General features: G+C 38.9%; 1 protein-coding gene and 1 pseudogene across 1 annotated transcript; one reads left to right on the forward strand and one right to left on the reverse strand.

Annotated features, from left to right (window-relative positions):
* Positions 1 to 63: 63 nt before the first annotated feature.
* LOC140948281 (uncharacterized) lies at positions 64 to 8,981 on the forward strand (annotated as a pseudogene).
* A 6,885-nt stretch (positions 8,982 to 15,866) lies between these two features.
* LOC140948979 (tetratricopeptide repeat protein 4-like) lies at positions 15,867 to 24,196 on the reverse strand. Its single transcript, XM_073398236.1, has 6 exons — positions 24,133 to 24,196; positions 20,609 to 20,717; positions 19,508 to 19,669; positions 18,836 to 18,913; positions 17,394 to 17,461; positions 15,867 to 15,971 (listed from the first exon to the last, which is right to left on the reverse strand). The coding sequence occupies exons 2-6, from the start codon at positions 20,700 to 20,702 to the stop codon at positions 15,867 to 15,869; spliced, it is 507 nt and encodes a 168-aa protein (XP_073254337.1). The 5' UTR covers positions 20,703 to 20,717; positions 24,133 to 24,196.
* Between the last annotated feature and the right edge of the window lie 1,526 nt (positions 24,197 to 25,722).

The raw sequence follows: 25,722 nt of genomic DNA on the forward strand, positions 1-25,722 counted from the left end.
GCTGACAATTTGCAGACTCAGTAATGCTTTTCGGTGCTGGCGAAGAAAGGAAACGACGTTATTAAATTAATTGCTCTCCATCAGAAACTTATAAGGGGTTGTTCAACTCCTTATGAGTTTCTGTCTCCATTTAAATAATGCCTATTTCATCCCACAGTCACAGTGGACAATTCTGTAAACATGCTTTTTGTGAACTAGAAGAAATAGTTCTCAGGGCTATCGAAGTTGGTTTTACCCACTATGGACTCTCGGAACACATGCCTCGGTATGAGCCGGAAGATTTGTACGAAGAAGAAATGGAGGTGAGATTTATTATTTCGCTTTCTTAACTGAGTGAAGATTCATTATAACATCCGATAAGCGTACGGCCCTCATCGTTTTCAACAATAAGATTTAGGTTAAGAGTATTGCTGCGGAGCGACCGTAGGGAGCGAGCAGCATTATAATCGGGATTTAAGGGAAATTCTGGTAAATTCATCACTTTTTACCAGAATGCATTGCATTTAACCATCCTTGCTCTTCGCTGCTGGGGACGTTTCACGCGGAGGAACGTCTGCGACTCAGCGGTAGAAATTCCATACTGATGACGCAAATCAATGTTTACATAATGAAGCCGGTAGTCAGATCATGAGTTCCAAATATAAATTTGTCCAATTTTATGTGTCTTCTGGTCGATTTTGGTATACCGTTGTGTTCATCTACCAACAAGCTCAAGCAAAACTCAAATACTTCTTCTAGAAAAGACTATATATTTCACAAATTCCACAAAAATTGACTGTTTTGTTAGAGATTCCGTGACATGTACATTTGACCGTTGTGGCCTGTTGTCTTTTATCTGTCAAGACTGTCATTCGTAAACAATAGCTAAAACAATGTAACTACCCCGTCGACCAATCAGCGCTTCTGACCGGATTCCGGACAGATTTTATGTCATCAGTATGGAATTTCTGTCACTGAGTCGCAGACATTCCTCCGCGCGAAACGTCCCCAGCTACAAAGAGCAAGGAGAAACAGATGTTTTCGTGGGCTACAGAGTGCATTGCGGTACTTTTTACCAGAATGCATTGCGTCACGAACAACTCAAATAAAAACACGAGGAAATTTGGTGGCTGAGAGCATTCATTGTTCACTGCCCAGACTCAGAGTTTCTTTGTGTCAAATTTTCTACAGCAGGGTTAGAGGTCTTACCAAATTTAAGACACAAAGGACTCTTTCAGATGAGTATGATGGTTAACTTTAGGATTAGCCTGCGTGGCAGGCATTTGAAAGGGAAGGGAAAGGGAGTTTAAGGCAAGAGAGAAACACGAGGGGCATGTGAGGAGGGAGGGAAGGAAACGCCTGCAAGGAAACCATTGTTTTCGCCATCCTGCCTACTAATTATCTATGCAAAAATGACGCAATTGTAAATGACTAGCTGTCAAATAAGTCTGTCTGCGATGCACGTAATTTTAGCTTTTGTTTTTCTAAAACAAGATATCTGAAGTGTAGGTACATTCTATAAAAAAAAGTTCAAATGCGGTGGTCATCTGTTGAAAGAAGAAAGTTGCAATGATGCGTGTCTTGTTATATAAAATCCAGCTGAAATCTATTACATCGTTTGCTGAAGGAAACGTGCTGGATGTTGCAACTTGCATGCAATATCTGTCTGAGAAAAATTTAAAACACTTTGCCAGCTCTCGAATTCTTGTAAGTCTCACTGCCTAACCAATGCCAGTATCAACAGAATGGAATGTGCCACAGCATTACCATCTTTTAGATACCCCAGTCTCTAAAATAATGAGCTCATCCTCGGCGTATTATCCGTGAAACTCTCGAGTGACGTAAAACAAAGGAAAGAAAGAAGTCAACACAAGAGAACCTAGGAAAACAAAAGGTGCACAACAAAGAAAAAGTTCACAGGTTGATACACTGAGGTAAACCCAAATAATAGCTCAATCAATTCCAAGTGTGCCCATCCCCCCTCCGTCCCCATCCATTTGTCAGGCATCTGTTGTCTTATCAGTCCGGGTGGCGGGGTTTGTTCGAAAACCTCTACCCGGGGATTTTACATTTTTCAATTCTTCTTGAAGCGGTTAACATCGCTCCTTTTTCAATATTTCCCTCTAGAATATGCCTATTTAGATAGCTACATATATTTCTGTATTTCACCCTCCCTGAATACTTGCCTGCAGAAAGTGTAAGAATGGCCACTACTAGAGATTTAAGAGGGAATAGCAAGCCACTGTGGAGAAGAAGTTGAAGTGAAATTGTACTTGTTTGCAAAGCTTGATAGTACCCTACAAGCAGTAAAGGAAAATGCAGAAAAACCATCTCAGGGTGTTCATTAGGCATCGGAGAGTTCTCAGTTTACGATGCAGAATTCTCCGACTAACATTCGGTACCTATGACTGTTTTTTATTCAGAGGTGGAGCCTCTTTCAAACATTATGCTGTAATGTTACACCTTTCTCCTGCTTCTAGAATTCTAAATGAAAACCCTGCATCTAAAGTTAACCATAAAAGTCCAATGAAGGTTTTGTTCTACTAATCAAAAACTATCTTGACATTTTGCCTTGTGGGCATGCTGTTGCATTCACTAATTGACTATCTCAATTATAATGCTAATTTGCAATCTTTAGGCTCTTTCAAGAAAAAGTAAGTTTTTCTTTGTTTTAAGGGCCGTGGCCATGACCCTACAATGAGGTTCTTATTTGAATCTGCTAGCCTCTTGCTGGGGGTAAAAGAATAACACATTCTGTACGTTTAAATGTCAGTGTGTTAAGCAAGGAAATAGTAATTAAGGATGCTATCTTAATGTCTCTTACTGGAAATGAGGCTGCCATTTTACCTTGTCATTCAAGCCACGTGAAGGTCCAGCCACTTGCAGGGCAAATGCAGTACCTTTGTTACTCAGTTGGTTTAATACCCTGAGTATTGGTCTGGCCTCTAAAAATCAAACCCACAACATCCCACTCTGCAGTCGAGTGCCTGTCCAACTAAGCTCATGAAATCCTGCCCATGGTTAGGTTATGCCCAACTTTCCAAGGAAAAAGGGCAAATACCTGACAAATGCCTGGTTGGGGGGCAAATTGGCTTGTTTGGAATTAAAAAATTGAAACGGGCAGACATACAGTACTGAAAACTCCGGAAAATCTTCGAATTTGCCCCTTCTGCCACTTAAATGAAGTTGAACATGGTTTACACTTTCCATTCAATTGTAATCTTTATGAGAGTCTTCGATCTAACTTTTACAGAAACATCATGAAAAAGATACCACCATTTTCATAATTTTGACAACAAAGAAAAAACCCTCTTCATGTTTAACAATGTCAATCCTCATATCTACAGACTTACAGCTGCTTGCACACATTCATGTATGGAATATAGACAAAAACTTGTTCTTTATTATAGCCTTTATTTTGATTTACCGTAAGATTTATAACATAAATAATGTAGGTAACTCCATGTACTCATGTGGGAATACTGAAATAACGTTGTTGACTGAGCCACAAGTTTATTTCCTGGACAGGGGGTACTTGTCAGTTGTGACCATGCTTGAAATTAAGATGGAGATAGTTACCAGGTTGAGGGCTGTTACTAATGGATGGGGCTGGGGATTAATTTCTGGCTAGTACGAGCATGACTATTTTCACAGGAAAAAAAAAGACAAAACTAAGAACTAAAGAAGTTCCTATATGTTCAATTCCCTGCCTACTAAACTTACATCAGGGTGGCAAGTTAAGAGGGATACTCTTCACACATCACCAGACTTTTTTAAGGCGTTCATTCATCACAGGGAAAAAATTAGCCATCAAGCCTAATGTACAGGTAGATGAGGTGCAATTGCAGAAGGTTAATATGGCAACATCGATCTCAACCCATTGATTAAATCAGCTCTAATGATTAATAAAAAAATTTTTTAATCATTTTTGAGTAGTTAATTGAATTGATCTTAATTGTACAAAAGGATTCTCTGAAATCTGGTGTTGTTCAAATGTTAACCATATTGACCAGTATTGTTTAGAAACAAGAAAAAAGGACCAGTAAAAATGATGTCATGACTATCTGTTTTTAATGTCTGTGCTTCTAGTTTCACATGATATTCACCAATCACAGAAATCCAAAAGGAAAATCATGCATCACAGGTTATAAAAATAGTAAATTATGCACCACCCGGCTATTTCCAATCACGGCTAATTTAAACCCGATCACACATCACACTGATAATTTATTTATAGTATCCACCATACCTTACGGAAAGCCACCCTGTAACATATACACGGGATAGCAATGACGTCAGCCCTGTACTTGAGACATTTCAGTAAAGTTCATTGCATCTTTGAAGTTAATACATTCCTGTGCCAGTAAAGGACTGATGTGGAGTATTAACAAAATTAAACAACAATCCTAGCACTGCATGCCCCACCCTGATCATGACACGCTTAACAATACATTGTTCATTACTATCCCTCTACATTATTCTTATTACTATGGCTATGTCTGGTATTATATTTTGTTACAAAAATGTAGAGTTTTAAATGCAATAAGCAGTAAGAAGTCTGTAAATTAGTTAGAAGCTGAAACCATTCTAGGCATACAGATCAGAGATGGGTGGGAAGTGTGGGAGGGGGGGGGGGTTAGATGGTAGATGGCCTGCGACCTACTGTACTGTGTAGTTTTGTTTGTGACAAAAACATTTTATCTAAAAAACTTGGCCTGTTGCTTTCTATTAAAAATCAATGTCACTCTATAGTTGTTGTTCATGCCCAATATACACTGTATATCTATGTATCTCACCCCAATTAAAAATTTTAGGAATTCTTCTTTGAACTAAGGGCAATAAATTTTGCCGTGTTTTAATTGGTTTTTGCAGTTTCATATAGCTTGTACCAGGCTCTAGCTCACAGAATGATATTAGGGATGTCACAAAAACAAGGCAAGTGAAAAGAAGATGCACCCGATTGGCAGAAGTGGGCCTCCACTCTCCAAATTCCCCACCTGTTTTTCGCATCAGTTTTGACGATCTCTGCACATTACTATCTTGGAGCCTGAAACAGGCTAAGACTTACAGCAATATGTAAAAATCAAGACCCACCCAAAATTTTTTAAACTGCACAGTACCATCTTATTTGCAACCAATGCAAGACTGCTGTCAATCAGTAAAATTCATGGAGTAATATATTTAATCCTAAAGGGCGCTTTCCATTTGTCAGAACAGAATTGGCAAAAACCAGTTAGGTCATCAGGAGAATTCCGCTATTAACCTTTTAAGTCCCAATAGTGATCAACATCGATTTTCTCCTGACAATATCCATAATGTTGCCAAGAGAAATTGTTATGAGAGTTAATAAAATGATCACTAAAGAGAAAATGCCTTGATCTGTTAACAAACTCTCTCAACTAATTCTTTAAGGAAATGTATGGAGATCAGTATGGAGAATTTATATGTGGATATTGGGACTTAAAGGGTTAATCAGGACTATCCAGCCAGATCAGTTTATTTCTAAATGATGTGTGCAAGACAGTGATGGGTTTAATAAAAATTTGTGAGAAGACTAATATTCCGAAATACATCATTGTACAGTCGAACCCCACTTTACGGACCCCTGCTTTAATACAGATATGTACTTTTTATGGACAGTTTGCTTTGTCCCTGGGAAAAGAAAGCCCTTACAAATTTTTCTATCTTCAACCCACTTAATATGGACACCCAGTTAATACGGACACTTTCTATGACCCCCTTAGTGTCCTTATTAATGAAGTGTGAGTGTCTTTCTTTTGTGACCAGTCTGGCGGGCCAGTTCTGACTTTTCAAAAGTGCCCTATAACAACTGAAAATGAAATCACACTATGATTCATGTTACTTTTTTAGGAAAATATGGAACCTTTTGAACTCTGTTGCATTTTTGAGGATTTTGTCAAGGAAGCCAGGCGTCTTCAGGACAAGTATAAGGACAAAATTTCTCTCATCGTTGGCTTCGAAACTGATGTTATTAGAAAAGACTGTTTTGAGAGGATAAAGACACTGAAAAAAGATCTGGAACTAGATTACATCGTAGGATCCATTCATCATGTTGATGGAATTCCAACAGACATCAGCCTAGAACTTTATGAAAAAGCAGAAAAATTAGCTGGAGGAACAGAGCTGCTTATGTGTCGATATTATGATCAACAATATCAGCTATTGCAAGAAATTAAGCCTGAGGTCATTGGCCATTTTGACCTCATTAGGTTGTACAGACCTGATTTTGAATTTACAGATATGATTTGGAAAAAGATTGTCAGAAATGTTGACTTTGGCATATCTTATGGAGCATTGTTTGAGATAAACACAAGTGGTGCTTCCCCATCAAAGAAACTGAAAAACCCACACCCACATAAAAGAGTTCTAGAGGTAAGTGAAATATAGTTATGTCCGCTGAGGGATAGTAGGGAGTTTTTAGCAGCGATGAAGGCGACAGCAATAGGCTTAGAGCCTGTTTATATGAGTTGAGTGAACCTGGCCTGCTTTACCAGGCTGGCTGGGCTTATGCCTTGTTTTCATGTTAAATTTTTGTTGTGTTTATATGAGAAGGCGGCTATCCTGACTTACCGAGATCCCGGTTGCTCGAGCCGAGATCTCAGCATTATGGCCAGCCCGCCTCCTCATATAAACACAAAACAAGGCATAAGCCTAGCCAGCCCATTATAAGTGGGCCATGTTGGCTAATAGACCCCTAATAAGCAAAACAAGAACTCTGCACGTACGGCACACTTATTGGTACATTTCTTTGCCGTCATTACATCACTATGACGTGAACAGTTTTCCTTGTGCTGTGTCTTACGGAGACATAGTTACTAAAAGAAAGAATAACCTAAATTGAACTAAATGTTACCTAAAATGGCTCAAATTGAGCTACCACCGCCGATATCTAAAATACACTTAGATTTCTCAAATCACTTAAAATTGTCTAAAGGCGAAATGCTGAAAATGGCGTCACTGACTTTGCATGTGCTTTGGAAACATTTAGAATATTTAAAAGTGGACTTGACTGCAAAACAGTCAGTAGAGTCTCACATGTAAGAGTCTCTCCTAGTCTCGCTCTCCGGTTTCAGCCTTGCTCCAGACCTTTTGTTTGACTTTTCGCGCGTACTTGAATGGGGCTGTTTTGAAGTCTAAGGGTTGATTTTCACTCACACATAATTTTACTTGCGTAAATAAAATAGAAGCAATGTTTGAAAGGCTACGCACACACGTAAAGGTTGAGCGAGGTTCAACTTTACGTGTGCGCTTGACCTTCTATACATTACTTTTATTTCATTTATTAGAGGCGTAAATATATTAGAGGCAATGTATGAAAGTTCGCGAGTAAATGTAAAAGTTGAACCTCGCTCAACTTTGACATTTACCTGCGACACGTCATAATTTGCTTCGGTTTCATTTACGTGCGTAAAATTTATGTGGAGATCCACCTTAAGTCTTCTTGCTACTCGGCGGAAAGATGATGGCATGAAAAAGAAAAAGTTTGCCCAGTAACGCAGTTTTGATTGGACTAGAGCTCATTTGTTCAAATGGTGCCGAAGATTTGAGGGTGTGCCTAGCAACCTAGTTGTGATTGGTGCAGTGCTAACAGCGCAAAAATTTTGAGTTTGCATTGCAATGTAGGTTTGACTGTAACCATCAGGCTCTAAATAAAATTTTGCCATGTGTATGTAAGCTTCTAAAATTGGTACCTGGTTTTTCCCTAGTACTTGGTGGAGTCTGGTGCAAAACTCACCCTGTCTGATGATGCACACGGTACTGGCGATGTTGGTTTCTGGTACAACAACTTGTCTCAGTACCTAACTGATAACAGGGTCACTGAACTGCACTACCTTGTGCCCCACCCCCAGAAAAAAGTGGTTTGTAGGAAGATAGTAGATTGTTTAAGTCATCCATTTTGGACACACTGCAGGGAATTTTTGGAAGAGAATTAGCGGTAGTAATTTATTTCCTAGTTTTAAAATCAATTAGCGCGTTCCATGCATTTGAAAGTCTAAAAAGCTAAGGGGTTTAGATGGTAAAATTGAGGTCGTGTTCTGCTGGGATCAACCATTTCGGGTTGGTTGGGATTTTTCAGGTTCCGATTCATTGGGAAAAGAAAGAATTTTGATTGGTTGGGTTGATCAACTTTTGTTAACCAGCTCAGAACTTGATCTTGAGCCTTCTATTGGGAACTTCAACCAAATTAACCAAAACTGGTGTTTCGATTGGCTATTCGTGCTCAGGGTTTCCCATTTTCCCTACTACATTTCTTGGAAAGCAGTTTCTGCTAAATGAGAAGGTAAATGCCTTAGAGGAATGAGAACAGACCCAATCTGAGATAAAATGCGTTGTATTTCCCTATTTGTAAAACTAAAGTAAATTACAATGAATGGAATGGTTTATCCAATCATCAAACAGTATTGCAACTTTTAAAAGAAATGTTTTAAGCTTTATTAAGGATAACTAGACCATTTATATTTCTATTTGTATATATTTTTCTTATATTTTAATTAGTAGGGGCATCCCTAGTATGGCGCATTGGTGCTTTTGGTTGTCTCCTTCTCCACAACTTTTTTTTTCTTATAGTAGTGTTAGCTTATTTCATTTCATTATTTGCTTGTAATGTAGTGGAGTGAATCTGTAATAAATCTAGATGCTAAGACAACTTAGTTAAAAATTTCCACCTATTTATAAATACATGTAGCTGTGCTCAAATAGATTAACACTGAATTTAAGATCGTGGGACAAAATACTTGGTTTTCCAACCGCGACAAAAGAATCAATTGTAATTTGTACTAATCTCTTAAAATTGAAGAGCAGTATCTCAAGCAGTCTTGCAGTACTTAAAAATAGTTTTAGTTATTGATAAAAAAAAAAGCCGTGGAATTTCACGGTGACCCTTGTATCTGTATAAAATAACTGTTACTGTAGAAGTGCATCTTTACAGCATCTAAATCCTAATACCTAAGAATAAATATAACAAAATTCTGTTCAACTGAGGATGTTATTGGAATGATATTCCTCTATCTATACGAGAAAGGACAACGAGACAATAATTTAATCAAAAACCCAAAAGTCTATTGCTGATTTTGTGTACCCAACTTGGCATGTTATTTGACCAGATTTAGTTGTTTTATGCTTAAAAGTGGATTTTCTAAGAAAACTTGGTACTTTTTCTAAAAGTACGTATCAGTATTATCTTGCTCAGTATTGATCACTGCCATACTGACCCTCGTATTTGCTGTTTAACTTGTGTTTCCTCATTTCCTTTCCCTTATATTTTTCTCTTTATTTCTTTTATCCTAAATAAAACTGTAGTCTAGTTAAAAGGGCATATCATGAATCTTATTTCATCTTGTCCTTCTTACAAATACAAATGTAAACGCCCAGAAAATCTTACACAGTGAGTTTTCGTCTCCTCTCGCGCGTCTACTTTTCAAGATATCACTCAAATGGAGAGCTTGCTCGCAGGCTAGTTTTCCATCATGTTCCTTTTCTACTTGCGTGTTTCAATTAACAACCTCTCTCCTTCCTTCCTATCGTTTCAGAACGTTAATTTTGCGGTCATTCGCGTTTTGTTGACCTGCGCAAAATTGCGGCTGTTTTTCAGTGCACCTATTCCTCTCAGAAATGCTGTAAAACATAAACGGGCAAACCACGCGAGCACGCGTGAAAAGTGCCAGCCGCGAGTAAAGCGACACGTGTGGGGAAGTAACCTTCCTTGCGGGTATTAATTTTCACGTGAGCTTGCGTATTTTGCTCGCTCTGCCATTCCTTACGAAAATAAGGGGCTAGTCGCACTATACCCCGGGGGTATATCTCTCCTTATTTTGAATAGTGAATTTCCGCAACAGGACGAGAGAGGAAGGACGACGACAAACCTTTTGTGACAAGCTTGACAATAATTTTGTTTGAAAATGCTTTCCGTAAAACTTCACCTTTCTGTAAACAAGGGATCTTCTTCACAATCTTGTAAACAACTAGAAAACATGAATGTTAAATGAAGATCACGACAAAACACGCATGTAATAGCCCCTTCACGTTTGTCACGCACCAGCCCTTTTTTGGCCTCTTTTTCCCCTGTTGCGTAAACTCACTTATCAATTACCGGCCGTGAGTCGAGTGCATCGCGTAACGCAATTAAGTCAGTCAAAATGTCCAATGTAGCTGCAGTAGAACAGGATCACACGATCAACTTTTTCCTGTATCAACAAAAGCGACGCAACACAGCGTCGGTTGATTAAATGACCATTTTTCGGTCGTTTTGTTTGTTTTCCAAATGTAACTTTGGGCAAAAATGACTCCTCTTCAATTTAACAATAGGGAACTAGAAATATAAGGGCTGTAAAGCAGACTAGTTACAGTGAGGACCTCACCTTTCATTGAGCAAAATTCATTGTAACGTCGTCGCCAATCAACACGAATGGTGCCCAGTACTTGACAGCATCGAATTTTCCAGACTCGCGTAGCGTTTTCATGGCCTGATGAAGCGACTTACTTGCACTTTTCCCCGCTACCAAATGTTCATAAAAGTGTCCCATAAACTCCATAGTGGCATCGTCGCTAATTGCCCACAGTGACGCAATAACCGAACGTGCACCGGCTCCCAAAAAGGCACGTGCAATTCCAACCACGCCTTCGGCCTTGATGGCACCTTGCCCACTGTAACAACAGCTTAAGACAACAAGCTTGGCGTGCAGTTGCGCTTCCAAAACATCTGCCATCGTCAAAAGAAAGTCTTTCTCTTCGGGAATGTCCGAACTAGCAAGGTTAGGAGACAAAATAATTCCTCCGGTGTCTGGACAACCGTGAGCTGCAATGTGTACTAAGGAAACTGAGGAAAGCCCGCTTAAAACTTTCTCTTTTGAAGCGTCCTTACCAACGAGAGGCTCGATGTTAAGAATCTGTCCAATCATTTTCACTTCTTTCTCAGCACCTGGAAGTTGCGGAAGGTTTCTCCATGGTTTGATGCGTACGGTTTCCAAACATGGATTACCAACAAGCAGCGCACCAGATTTGCTATGGTAGCCCTCCGGACACTCTGACAGCAGCCTCAAGCATGTTAGTGATGGAGCCAATCGAATTCTTAGCGTTTCAGACAAATACCTGGAATGTTGGTCCACAAGGGCAGCATAAGGAATCAAGAATGAGTAACGGTCAGGGACAAGAACGAGTTCTTCACCTTCTATCAAGGGTGAAATTGGAGCGATAACTACGTCATACAGTGTTTTTAAAGCACCATCCTTGTCTTGCTTTAATTTTAGTGCTTTCTCTTCATTTTCCGGCCCATCCAGGGAGCGATTTGCGCACCTGACTTTTAAGTTGACACCAATCTTTTCGTATGCTTTGTAAGTCAACGATGTCAAGTTCTCACTGATTTCCTTTATCGTAAAGTGACATTGCTGACCCGTTTGAATTAACCAGAAATTCACCACAGATTTTAGATCTGATTCTAGATCTTCTGCTAGAAACAGCGTAGGTGATGAAATGTGGTTTGAAATGCTAGACATCGTCAGTTCTATTGGCTGTTTTAACGACCACTGAATTGACTTCCTCACGCCATATTGCGATTCCATGAGATCCACAAGAGCTTGTGCCCGTCCTGCCTCGGCTGTAAAAAGCGCTTCAAGGGTGTGGCCAAGTTGTAATTGAATATTCCAGAGCAAGGTATAGCTAGAATCAAGTTTATTACGAAGGCTGATTTTCCACTCGTCTTTCCCTTGAAGAACCCTCTTTTCCTCGAATAATTTTATAGAGCATTTACAAACCTCCTCGGCTTTAGAAAACTGGCCAACACAACAACAATGTACAGCTAAGTTACTATAACCCATTCCTTCAAGAATTATGTTTCCAGTTTCTTTCACGATACTTAGACCCAGCTCACAAAGCTTGATTGCTTTCTTGGAATCACCAAGAGATTTATAGGCATTGCCAAGGTTGATATATGCGTTTCCTCGAGACTTTCTGTCTCCAGTCTCTTTTGCGATACTTAGACCGCGCTCATAAAGCGTGATTGCTTTGTTGGAATCACCGAGAAATTGATAGGCAATGCCAAGGTTGATATATGCGTCTCCTTGTAACTTTCTGTTTCCAGTCTCTTTTGCGATACTTTGACTCAGCTCAGAAAGCTTGATGGCTTTGCTGGAATCACCGAGAGATCGATAGGCATTGCCAAGGTTGTTATATGCTTTTCCTTGTGACTTTCTGTCTCCAGTCTCTTTTGCGATACTGAGACCGCGCTCATAAAGCGTGATTGCTTTGTTGGAATCACCGAGAAATAGATAGGTATTGCCAAGGTTGATATATGCGTATCCTTGTGACTTTCTGTTTCCAGTCTCTTTTGCGATACTTAGACCCAGCTCATAAAGCTTGATGGCTTTGCTGGAATCACCGAGAGATTGATAGGCATTGCCAAGGCTGATATATGCGGCTCCTTGTGACTCTTTGTTTTCAGTCTCTTTTGCGATACTTAGACACAGCTCATAAAGCGTGATTGCTTTGTTGGAATCACCGAGAGATTCATAGGCATTGCCAAGGTTTATATATGCGTATCCTTTTGACTTTCTGTTTCCAGTCTCTTTTGTGATACTTAGACCCAGCTCATAAAGCTTGATTGCTTTGTTGGAATCACCGAGAGATTGATAGGCATTGCCAAGGTTGATATATGCGTATCCTTTTGACTTTCTGTTTCCAGTCTCTTTTGTGATACTTAGACCCAGCTCATAAAGCTTGATTGCTTTGTTGGAATCCCCGAGAGATTGATAGGCATTGCCAAGGTTGATATATGCGGCTCCTTGTGACTGTTTGTTTTCAGTCTCTTTTGCGATACTTAGACCCAGCTCATAAAGCGTGATTGCTTTGTTGGAATCACCGAGAGATTCATAGGCATTGCCAAGGTTTATATATGCGGCTCCTTGTGACTGTTTGTTTTCAGTCTCTTTTGCGATACTTAGACCCAGTTCATAAAGCTTGATTGCTTTGTTGGAATCACCGAGAGATTCATAGGCATTGCCAAGGTTGATATATGCGTCTCCTTGTGACTTTCTGTTTCCAGTCTCTTTTGCGATACTTAGACCCAGCTCAGAAAGCTTGATGGCTTTGCTGGAATCACCGAGAGATTGATAGGTTTTGCCAAGGTTGATATATGCGGCTCCTTGTGACTCTTTGTTTTCAGTCTCTTTTGCGATACTTAGACCCAGCTCAGAAAGCTTGATTGCTTTGTTGGAATCACCGAGAGATTCATAGGCATGGCCAAGGTTGATATATGCGGCTCCTTGTGACTCTTTGTTTTCAGTCTCTTTTGCGATACTTAGACCCAGCTCATAAAGCTTGATTGCTTTGTTGGAATCACCGAGAGATTCATAGGCATTGCCAAGGTTGATATATGCGTCTCCTTGTGTCTTTCTGTTTCCAGTCTCTTTTACGATACTTAGACCCAGCTCATAAAGCTTGATTACTTTGTTGGAATCACCGAGAGATTGATAAGCATTGCCAAGGTTGATATATGCAGCTTCTTGTAACCCTCTGTCTCCAGACTGTTTTGCGGTACTTAGACCCCGTTTAGAATACTCGATTGATTTCTTGAAATCACAGAGAGAGCCATAGGCAGCGCCAAGCTCGACATATGCATCTCCCTGAATTTTTTTTTTTGCGATCTGTCAGTTTCAGGTTAAGACTATGAACGCTTTTAATTTGGTTATCGTTACCAACAACATAGATTATATTTAAAGGTGAAGAAATAGTTCATAATTGTGACTATGTTGTAGTTAGCCTTCAAAAGAATGCAACCTAAACTCAAAGTGCGAGAAGCCTTGACACGGACATTTAGTAAAACGAAACTCGATTTTTGTTGTAGGGGTAGGTTATAGGTAAGGTACTGGGTAAGGAAAGAAGTCATACCTCATTATTAATAGGAAATTAACGCTTCGTGACGCTTTATGAAATTAACGCCAATTTCAAAACTTCGCGTTAACTTAAGTCTCGTTAATTTCATTAAACGATAATTTCCGCGCCATTTATTAAGTGGAGCGTAAATTCTCGACCTCAAGGTTGCCCGACTGGATTTTTTTGGGGGGATACCTCAGCGTTTCCAAAGCTTATCATTTTCTTAAAATATTAGTTAATTGTGTGGATAGCATGCTATTTCACTGTTTGTTATGATTCTTAAAACTTCGTTTCAAAATATTTTCAAAACGCTCTAATAGAATTTGTTTAAACTTTGCCATAACTGAGGCGATCATGGCAGGTACATACTCCTTTAAGCGATGTCTTAAAAAAGCTCCTGGTACAGAGAAACACAAAGATAAATAAAAAACGTAATGGTTTCATTACGTTGCCTTGGCGACTCCGATTGCAATAAAACCCAGATCATAAGACATTTTCATCTTTATATAATACAGTTGTGGTATCCTTTTTCCTATATATTTTTACTCATGCCGACGTAGTTAATTCTTAAACTTGGGAGGTATCCCTCCTCAAAAATCCAGCCGAGCCACCTTTATTTCCGTTATTTTTGATACACTTCTGATTTTCTTGACACCTAACAAAGGGGAGTATTTTATCGGGGTGGAGATCCGTCAGTGACAGTGAAACTATGAAGAACCCCTCGAAGTGACCATATTTCTTCGCTTGCCCCCTTCGCACGTTTATAGAAAGTACCACGAAAAAACTTTCCTATGGCAAGCCGTGTGTAGCAAAATTCAATCAAGCGAAAAAATTATTCAATCCAGACATAACTCCATTTAATTTAATCTTCCAAATATGTTAAAAGAATCCAAAAAAGCATTTAATAGAATCCTTCGCTTATCAGTTCTATTTATAATCATGACTAAATATTTATTCAATCCAGTCTTCGATTTATTCAGTCCAGTCACCGGAGTATTTATTCAATCCAATCACTTAAATATTTATTCAATTCAATCACTGAAAAGTTTATTCAAGCCATGTTCAATCCATTCATGGTCATTTACTGCAATACATTCGAGAACACGTTCAATCCTCCAGGTATTTCATTTAATCTTCCTGGGAAAGAACGACCAACGCAAATCCATCCTGGACATCAAAACCCACTACAAGCCGACTGAACACACTTTAGTTCTTGCCACCCCCTCCCCCCGGGGGGGGGGGAGGCGTAAAAAGAGGTTTTATCAAAGGCGAAGCATAATGCTGGCGGGGGGGGAGGCAGGGCATAGGGTGGGGATTTGACTTTTTTCAAAAATTTGCAATCAAATTCCCTGCCCACGGGCAAATCATTCCAGTCAAATGCAACCAAATTTCCCCACCCCAGGCTGCACATTGCTGTCAATCCCAAGGCAGAACCTAAGAAAGGCCGATAAAAATATCTCCAAATAAAACTCTGCAATCTTTTACAGCTGCAATTATACGTTTTAACCATAATCAGTGTTACACTGCGTAGAATACATAAACTTTTAGGAGAAAGTCCACATTTTGTAAGTCTAAATATACCGTTCTTAGTAAAGGGTACAAAGAACGTCAGTTTTATAAGTTTACAGTGATTGTAGCGAATGAGCCATACACTAATCAATTGTACTTGCAAAAATCGACTTGGTTTCTCTTTACTTCCGTTTACTTTGATACCACAGTATTTTAAGGGGTTCAACTGATCAAAAACACCCTAAAACAAACGAAATTTGAAGACAAATTAAAAGTCATTGGCCTCCATGACTTCCTGATCTTTTCAAACCGTATGGCGCATGCGTGAAGCGTGGAAGCGGGAAACATATGTTCGGTCTCAGTCTTTTTTGTCCGAGTCGGGCTAGGCAAAAATTATTTACTAAAATAAACCTCAGCCAGAAACGCCTGGAGCAAATGGTGGTTTCTGTTTCGTGGAATCTTGACTTGTATTAGATTAAACTGAAAAAGGCTTAATATGGAGATAATACAAATACCTTGTTAATGCTCGTCGCTTCATCTACGAATGGCAAAGCCATTTCCAGGAGTTCAATTATCGCGGTGTTTTTTAAGTCAATCTGTTCAGATTGTTAAGGCGTAAATAATGTTAAATAAATAAACCCTTTGAATACGGATCGTGTCAAATATGAAACAATACAGAGTTTGCTTTTCTGAACCGACCTAGTTTTCGTGATCTTAAAATCGCTTAAAACTGAGTCACTTTATGCTTCTTGTTTGTAATTAATGAATTTAAGAACGATAGAACTTTGCACAATAAATAGCCAATTCTGCCGCGTTAAACACATAAAAACCTACTAACTTTGTGGGGATAAATCCACTGCTAATTTCGTTATTCACCTACTACGTTTTTGCAGATAAGATTTCCTCTGTTTCTGAAAAGTTATAGCAGCAGAAATTCCATGAGAAAGAGAGTAGATCGATAAAGTGCCAAAAAAAACCTGGATATAGCCGGAAAAGAAAGAAAAAGGAGAGAAAGAGAGCAAGAAAGAAAGATCGAAATAGATTCGTCCTCCCCCCCCCCCCACCACCAAAAAAAACAAATTTTGGCTCATGCTCATGCGCTCAATCAAAAATGAAGCATAATTACATCCAATTAGCAGAAAACATTGCAAAAATAGTGTTGAAAATCTCTTTTTTAGCCATTTCTATGCTAGTTAGAGAAAATGGGTCCAACAAGGAGAGATCGTTAGATAAATGCTGGTTTTTCGCTACGAAAATTCCGGATCCCTATTCCAAGGATTAAGGGCATGTAACTAGGGGTAATAAGTAATCCCATGTTATGGAATATAAGTGGGGATACTGTAGACCACTGTGGGTTTTCACCTTTTCATAATACTAGGTGAAACAAGAAAATAAATTTCTTCTTCATTTACTTATTCCTTTATTAATTTTTTTGTTTTGTAAAATCAAATTTTACTTGTGGCTAAGTCTTAACGGTGATGTGTATAGCTTAAAGGATGGTTTTCACTAGCGACGGAGTCGGATTCGGAGTCGTAAGTGGAGTCGTATGAGCGCTTATGACCTAGTGAAAATCAAAAATTGGAGTCGTAAGCGGAGTCATAAGCGCGACGGAATCGGAGTCAGAAGAATCAGAACGTTTCCATCGGTCTTCCGACACGGCTTACGAGTCCGTCGCTTACGTTCCGCTTATGATCTAGTGAAAACCAGGTTGTCGGAGTCGAAAGCAGAAGCGGAAGGATAAACCAATCACAATGCACGTTCCCACGCTTTGTGATCGGTTTGGTTCTTCTGCTTTTGCTTCCGACTCCGACAATCTGGTTTTCACTAGATCATAAGCGGAACGTAAGCGACGAAGTCATAAGCCGAATCGGAATGTTTTTTTCACTACATCATAAGCTCTACGCTTCTGATTACGACTCTGACTCCATCGCTAGTTAAGACCAGCCTTAAGACTGAGTAAATTAATTTACACTTCTTTTGAGCATGCATGCCGTAAGTTGCAAAGAACAAAAGGATACTGCTAATCCTTTATAACAGAATGTAATCGCCAGCTCAAACAGACTCAGCTTCACAGAGGCTTTTGCCCCTGAAATCATAAAAATATATAGCTTGTCATCAGTAAATATATACATTGGAAAAAAGGCAAATTCGCACCACATCTTATGTGTCCCGCCCCTAATCCTTCAATTTGTACGAAGCAGCGAGCGAGCAAATAGAACTTGGTGACTATTATCACTCAACCTCGCAAAATGACAATGAAGATTCATCGCCACTGCCTTTGAGCACGCTCTGTTTCTAAGGTCTCAATAAACCGCGGACATAAACATGTGATGATGACTTATTAAGCTATCGCCCCTGATTATAAGCTTCAATTTCTTCCATAGTTTTCAAAGGCTTGAAAAGCAAAATGGTGAAAACAATTTTACACTTTATCCAGCGTCAGCGGTCATCGAGCGAGATGACCGCGAATTTGAAGCTCCGTGTTAAAGAGAAAATAAGTTTAAGTCTCCTTTTCTTATTTTTCTTTCATTTAAATTTCATGTCAAAATCCTTTATAAACAATGTCTTCAACTTAGAGAGGGAAACAGAAACAGTACATAGAAGTTCCAGAAGAAGACTTTGAAACATTTTTACGAGAGCCGTTGGCACAACTGATCAAAGTCTAATTTCATGGCTGGCCTTGGTGTTTGAGCAATATAGTTAGCTAATCATGGCACCAGAAATGCGTCCTTGCAACACCTAAATCCCAGTATCTTTAGATAAATATAAGAAAATTCTGTCAACAGTTACAGGATGTTATTATTGGAACGATATTCCTTTAACAATAAGTGAAAAGACAACTAAAAAATTGTTTAAAAGAGCACGTTATTACTATTGTCCTGCTCAGTATTAATACTCGCCACATCAACCCTTGTATGCTCTATATTTTTTCGTGTTCTTTCCTTAGCGTTTTCGTCTCTTTTATATATCTGTCTGATTTCGTTGAAACGTGGCCACTAGGTTTTCGCCTGAAGCCGGGCACAGCCCGGCTCCAGACCAGTGCGGTGGCCAAAAAAGTATGGGGCTTGCTGTCTTGGTCAGTACAGCTGGATATCCCAGGGACTGCCCTAACAGTGGGTGGGTGGATCAGGCCTAGGGTTCAAAACTACTGGGGTAGGGAGGGGGCTATTTTGACACAACCCTTTTAGTCAACAGCAGTGTTCAATAGAGGCTTTGACTGGCACCAGTACATCAGAAGGGAGCAGTGTGATGCACAATCCTTTGTGTTTTTTGGCTTCTCACAGATTGTGAATGAATAAATTAATGCGACGTTTTTATTGGTTAATAAGGTCATAATGATAGGAAGATGCCATTGATCGTTGTGCACTGTCATGTCCATTCTATTAACACTGTATTAACTATGTTATAACTGGATCCCTTTCTGTTCCTTAAAAACTAATAAACCTTCGTTAGAAATTACCTGCTATTATCGGTTTGATTGACAATGGTCGTCTATCCATGGCATTTTTTGCATCTGTCAGTGAGTAAATGTAATTTCCTATGATGTTGAAAGAAACCAACTAAAAAGTCACTCACATCTAACAAGAAAGGCAGCAAGCGAGGCAGTTTTTAAATCGAAAACAATATTTCAGTAAGGTAAAAGATGCCCAGCGCTGGAGGACGTTTTCAACGTTTTATCATTAGTTCCCAACAAAAACGCGGTGAATCAATCAGAATGTTTCATTTTTCAATTTGCCTCCAAATTGATGCACTATTTATATAGCTAAAAGCTGCAAGATGGTAGCATACAAGCAAGCTTTAGGGAGGGGGAGCGAGGGCGAGAGCTCTCCGTTTCCTCTACCCCCTCCCCCTAGCTCGCGTTCTCTCTAGCAACTTGAAAAATCATTTATTTTGTAACTGAAAATGTTGATCGTGTATTTTTTTTAGATGAATCAGCTAGTATAGTGTTAAAGCCGTTTGCTATTAGCGAGGGTGGTCCGTAATCGTCTTTCCCCCTTCGTGCTTGATTGTCTCCTCCTTCGCGCTTGGCTAAATGACGCATGTTATGCAGGCTAGACGCGGTCGATTTAAACCCAGCTCGTCCGGATTTCACGCTGCCTCACCATTCTTTGGAACTTACAAATAGACCTACCTAAACGAAGGTATGCATAGGCTCTTTTGCTGTACAGTTTGCCTTTGAGATCTTGGTCTTTACAGTTCACTTTAATCCCCTCAGTATAAAAGTAAACAGCGTTTACGTAATCTTCCTTTAAGTAGGCTTCGTTACCTTCATTCTTGTAAACTTCTACTATTGCTATAAAATGATGAAGAAAAAATGTCGTTAAACCTGACGTCTACAATAGTTCTTACAATGGATTTGGCAGGCTGCGAGATTTTGCTTGCCTTAGTTACCAAGCCCCAGCTTTGGTATCATCATTATCCCTGCTCTCAATAAGAATTAACTTTTAATCTCTTAAATGGATGTTGAGTAGCTGAAAGAAACGTCTTGAGTTTACCTTTAAAATGCATTTAGTTGGTACAAGAGAGCCACATTCTCTCTTGGTTGGTATCGTGTTTACTACCTGTTGTTTCAAGTTAAGGTGGCCTTTGCGTTACAAGAGTGTTATGATAATGTCCCTCGTTCAAAATGCCAAAAAGCTAAAAAAAAATATTTCCCATGAGTGCAAAGTCAACCAAAGCTACACAAGTTCTGGGAAAAGCGTTGTGCGTCGCCTCTGCAGAGTGTTTTTTTGCAGGCTTGCAGTGAAATATAATGATGGGATATGGGAGGACTTAAACTACGGACCGACCATTTGACTTTTGTAGGGCGGGGGTTGGAGGGTATGGGTGATTTCAGAAAAAAAATATCCTGCAGCTGACTTCGAGGGAAAAAAAATCTTGCAAGGAAAAGTTTGGGAAAAGCATTCTCACCCAAACCAAATCACCCATACAACCCGCCCCAATGGTCGACCCCCTAAGGAGATGTTTGAATATTCGCAGATCTTACACACTTGTAGAGACTTTTTTCTTTCAATATTGTTTATCGACGTTTTTAACCACTTGCGCACATCGAACGAGAAATGCGTGTGTCGCAGCACCTCTTGAAGATCTGCAGGTTAAGGGTCAGCACATATTTTTATTCTGCTGTAACTAATGATGTTGGTTGAAAATGCCGCAACTTTTTTTCAAACGGCGGCGATTTAGTCTATATTTTTAATATGCCCCCTTAGTCATGCTTTTAATAGTTATTTACCTTTCAGGGTGTCATTGTCAAAGTCCAGATCTTGCTTCGTATCAAGTGATGTGACATCACTCTTACTTGCTGCTTCATTTCCACTCTGCGCCATGATGAATGCTTTGATCTTGAAAAAAAATCAGTACAAGGCTTTAGACTTGTATAGTACTGTTAAACTGTTATTCTTATTCAGTTTGCCATGGTATCCACTGTACAATGCTAATTTTTGAGCGTAATCAATCATAACAACTTCATTGGCAAGCAGTGGTCCTGAGGTGCAGAGTTGTGTTATTATTATCATGCAATATTACTTACAGCTAATCTGTTATTATGTTTTGCCTTTCAGAATCATTCTTGAAGGTGGCAGCCAGTTCGCGTGGCTATTCAAACCAGTGAGCGCGAACTGACGTTTCAACAACCTCAGCAGCTGACGTGTGTCCAATTTAGATTGAATTAACTAACTATCAAACTTAATAACTAACTAACTAAATAAATAAATAAATGAATGAATAAATGAATAAATAAATCAATTAATTACTTATAATAGCGATTTACAATGCATTAAATGCAATGCTTTACATTTTCTTCAAACTTTACCTAATTGCGCGGATAGCATGCTATTTCACTTTTATTGTGATTTTTAAAACTTCGTTTCAAAATATTTCCAAAACGCTGTCATAGAATTTGTTCAAAATTTGCCATTATTGAGGCAACTATGGCAGGTACATACTTCCTTAAGCGATGTCTTAAAAAAAACTCCTGGTACAGATCAGAGAAACAAAAAGATACTGATGAAAAACGAAATCGCGTCATTACGTTGCCATGGCGTCTCCGATTGCAATAAAACCCAGATCATAAGGAATTTTCATCTTTATAACATACAGCTGTGGTAACCTTTTTCCCATATCTTTACTCATGCCGACGTAGTTAATGCTCAAACTTGGGAGGTATCCCCCCTAAAAAATCAGTCGAGCCACCTTGAGTACCAATGAGGTACATACTAAATAAATAGTACCATGTGAAAGTACTGCTGAAGATGGTTCATTTGAGTGGTCACTCTATAGGATTTCATCCACAGACTCAAAAGTTAAAACCTCATACTAAATAAATAGTACCATGTGAAAGTACTGTTGAAGAGGTTTCATTTGAATGGCAACACTATAGGATTTCATCCACAAACTCAAAAGTTAGAACTATATATTAAATAAACGGTATCATGTGAAAGTACTGCTGAAGAGGTTTTATTTGAATGGTAGCACCATTAAGGATTTCACACACAGACTCAAAAGTTAGAACAACATACTGAATAAATAGTACCATGTGAAAGTACCGCTGAAGGGGTTTCATTTGAATGGCAACACCATAGGATTTCTTCCATAAAGCAAGCTAGAACAATTCAAACAACACCTTAATAAAGACCCACATTTTGGCAGACTGAAACGTTATATTACGCATAGGTCTATGTGAAAGTACCGCCGAAGAGGTTTTATTCACTGTTGAATGGTCAAGTGATAGGATCTTACCGTGGATCCACCTTACTTCATTGGTGTTACATGTCTTCCAAAAAATTGACTCTAGGAAAGAAAGGGTTCACTAAACCACTTCACAATTTGTTATCATGGCGAGAATATCGATGTTGACACTGAGTGACAAGCTTTGTACAATCGCAAATGGAAACCGGTAGGGACGTGATCTCAGAGTATTGAACTATTTATTGAAACCAATTTTGTTCATAGTAACTAAGGAGTGCATCGGCCTTAATTCAATACTGCAATTACCTAAATACCGCATAAAAAATTGCCCAACACCGCTAAATACAACAAACTTCCACCCAGCGTACGGTTATAACGACAAATCTCTTTCCCCGCGACAGACGTTTGATTACAAAATGCAGCAGCCTGGGCAAATGTGCCCGGCCAATGATCGGAGAGGAGGAATCAAGTTTGAAAATGACTGACCCATAATATTATTTCATTGCAGGCGTTAATTCACCGGAGAAATGAGAGTGCTTCGGTTTTGGCATACAGGTTGCTTCATTTTCGAGTTAAGGGCATTTCGGTTTCTAGCTTAGGATAATTAGTTCTTTTTAGATCCAAAGTTGTTTTTTTCTTTCTTGTAAGTTGCGGCCCCGATCGCTTAATTACAAGTATACGTCATTAGCAATGCTATAAATATAATAAATTTTTATTTGAACAAACTGCATTCTAAGTTTTGTTACGTTCGCACGGGTAACTAAAATTAGAATCAGAATCACTTTTAAGACCAGCCTGAAAAACAAAATGCAATGACTAGAACATTTTAGTATTACACCGGCAGAGTAAGAGAAGGAAGTATTTGCTCAACTGATTTTAGAGGGGAAAACCCGTCTTCACGTGCACCTAGGAATCGAAATTTCTTCTTAAAAGCTGGACGAGTTTAAACTCCGTCCTCCCGTTGGAATTTTATCCGACCATTTTCTTGTATAAAAGACTGAAGAAAATTCTCTCTGAGATTTCAACCCGTCTTTCCCACAGTTGTAAACCTCATATTGGATTAGACAATCAGCATGGATTTTTGCTGCCTCAAGTAGATTAAAGCCTGGTTTTAAGTCATTAGTGATTCTTTTGCACAATTTTTCAAAAACCATTTTTAAAGACGTCTACGAGGAATAATAGATTGTGAAGTAAAGTAGAAAAAAACTAAAATTTTTAAAATTTTTAAATTCGAAAGTTGTAACCGTGTAACGATGTCCACCCCTTGCTAAACGAGTACATTGATGCTACAAGGTGTCTACGAAATCAGCTCGGAATGGTTCGAATCGTTACAATTTGTAGGTCCAATTGGTGGTCATTAACTAGTGCTAGTCCTACTCTAAATAAAATTTTTGTTAGGAGAAAGACATTAAATGACCTGCTCTCATTCTGACGGTTTTTACAAGAAGATTATTAGTAGCGACTGTTTGGACCTATAAAAGGAAAAGGGTTTGCTCTCTATATAGTAGGCATTTCGACCCAAAGGATTTCTCGATAAAACAGTGCGTGTCTGGTCACGTGATACAGTTACAAACAATTTTTTAAATGAAATGTGAAGAATTCTAGGTTATGATTAGGCTTCGATTAATGGTCATGAGATATCTTGAAAACATTTTTCATTAGACCAACCCCCTCTAAAATTGTGAGCTTTCTGTAAAGAACCAGTGTGAGGACAAGTCTGGGAGTAGACCAGCCTTTACTTCATTGAAAAAAAAAATAAAAACCTTAGCCGAAGAAGCCTGTGACAGCAAAATACAAAAAGAAAATATCAAGTGTTAAAAACTTATCAGAAACAGTTCATGCAAGAAATTAATCAGACTAAAACGGCTTGTTCTTGTTCCTCGTGAACTTATTGATGTTTTCATGGAAAAAGGATTTTAATAATAAGTCGATGAAACACCCAGAAATTTGACAAAAATGCTAGAAGGTGTATATTGGCCAATATTCTATTAAGGGCAAGAAAACTATTCACTGACTAAACAATCTAAATGGACAAAATCAGGTCGTTTAAAGTTGATTAATTTAGCCTACCCGTATTCTCCCGCAGGAATGTCTTCTCTGATTTGCTTCACTTAATCTGTTTCGCTCAGCCAACTTAGCCGCACCTTGATATAACGATACGAGCAGGGCGTCAACGGGATATATAGTCCTGAATAACCACGTGATCAAAATGACACGACCCAATAAGATAATTTTTGAATCTTTTTTTAAAAATAAAATGCGTGTGATGACAGTCGGCCTAAAAATATGATGTTTTATTCATAAAAACCTGCGAAAATGATATAAACAAAAGACTCTACCGCAAGATAGTTTTATTTAAGGAAAATATGCCTGATGACATCTAGTCGAAAATAAAATGTTTGTGAAAAATTTAGACCGTTACACACATATACAGTGTACATAACTAAATTTAAGTCCTTCGCATTGATTCTCTTTATATTTGTATTAAAAACTGTTATATGACCTTAAACCACTGGGGATCAGCTTGAAGAACGTCTAGTGATACCGACATATGACTCTGATCACGAGCGATGGGCTCCTGCTCTGATAAACTGACGAAGGTGGCCATTACAATACAACTATTAAGGCCACTGTCTACAACATTCTTTGCCATAATTAGCTGGTCAGAAGACATTAGAAAGATATTTACATGAAACTGTCAAATTATTTAGAAACTGAAAGGTTGGAGCTACAGTTCCGCCCTACGGACTCAAACTTGTTATGTTGATCTGACAGGTGCGCTAAGTTTGTTTTAATTTGTTGATTTGATTTTAGGTTTGAACAGGAGCCTATTATTACTTTGTGCTAGTGGAATTGAAATGTAATAAATATCGCTGCACGAGCACCAAGTAAAAATCTTTTGAGGCCCTTACCAGTAGGAAAAAGTCTTCATGCTGTACCCTACGCCCCTTGGTATGTTTTATTTTCTGTCACGTGATAGTAATCGAGATAACTTGTTGTTTACCATGTACCAAAATTTTCCTGAAAATCAGGTTGGAAAGTAGATGGCACACAACTTTTTGGGTCATTCCACCGCAAAATGTCCGGTAGCAACGACGGAAAATCTGAAAAGGTAGTCCTGTTTTTCTGGACGGAATATTCCAAACGGAAATTCGTGTTCCGTTTCTTCAAAGCCATCTTTGATACCGGGTTCAGGCCTTCGCGTTCGTTTTTTGGTAAATGGAACTGATTGTTACAAATGGTAAACCCGATTCCGGGACGAAATTTACCAGTCCTGAATTTTGCGTACCATTTACCCAGACCAAGAGCCACCGGTTTGCCCACGTAAATGGCCTCTTTTTCATTCAAATTTCTTGTTATTCCCGTGCATATATACGCTTAATTTATAAAAGGAAAGCTAAAGGAAAGACGGGCAAATTCCCATGAGACCTTCTTTATAAACTCAAGAGGTCTATTGCAAGTGTCCTGCCGGTTTATGTCGCTCGCTGTATCACTTCATGAAAACAAGCTCGATAAATTTTACTAGACCCAAATAAAACTCTTTACCGAGAAATTTGATCTTTTGATTCATAACAGAGATAAACCTTGAGGCTATTATGTGAAAACGTCTAACTGCATGTGACGGGAGACCACTTCACCAGGCTTTGATTTCACGTTTGC

The sequence above is a fragment of the Porites lutea genome, chromosome 9 (assembly GCF_958299795.1).
Source record: "Porites lutea chromosome 9, jaPorLute2.1, whole genome shotgun sequence".
Lineage (NCBI taxonomy): Eukaryota > Metazoa > Cnidaria > Anthozoa > Scleractinia > Poritidae > Porites > Porites lutea.

Coding starts and splice junctions, on each gene's coding strand:
- LOC140948979 (XM_073398236.1), bottom strand. CDS start 20,702: ATGGCGCAGAGTGGAAATGAAGCAGCAAGTAAGAGTGATGTCACATCA. Junction 17,462..18,835: donor AATCAAACCGATAATAGCAG/GTAATTTCTAAC, acceptor TTATGATTTCAG/GGGCAAAAGCCTCTGTGAAG. Junction 15,972..17,393: donor TCTGTTATAAAGGATTAGCA/GTATCCTTTTGT, acceptor CAATCTGAACAG/ATTGACTTAAAAAACACCGC.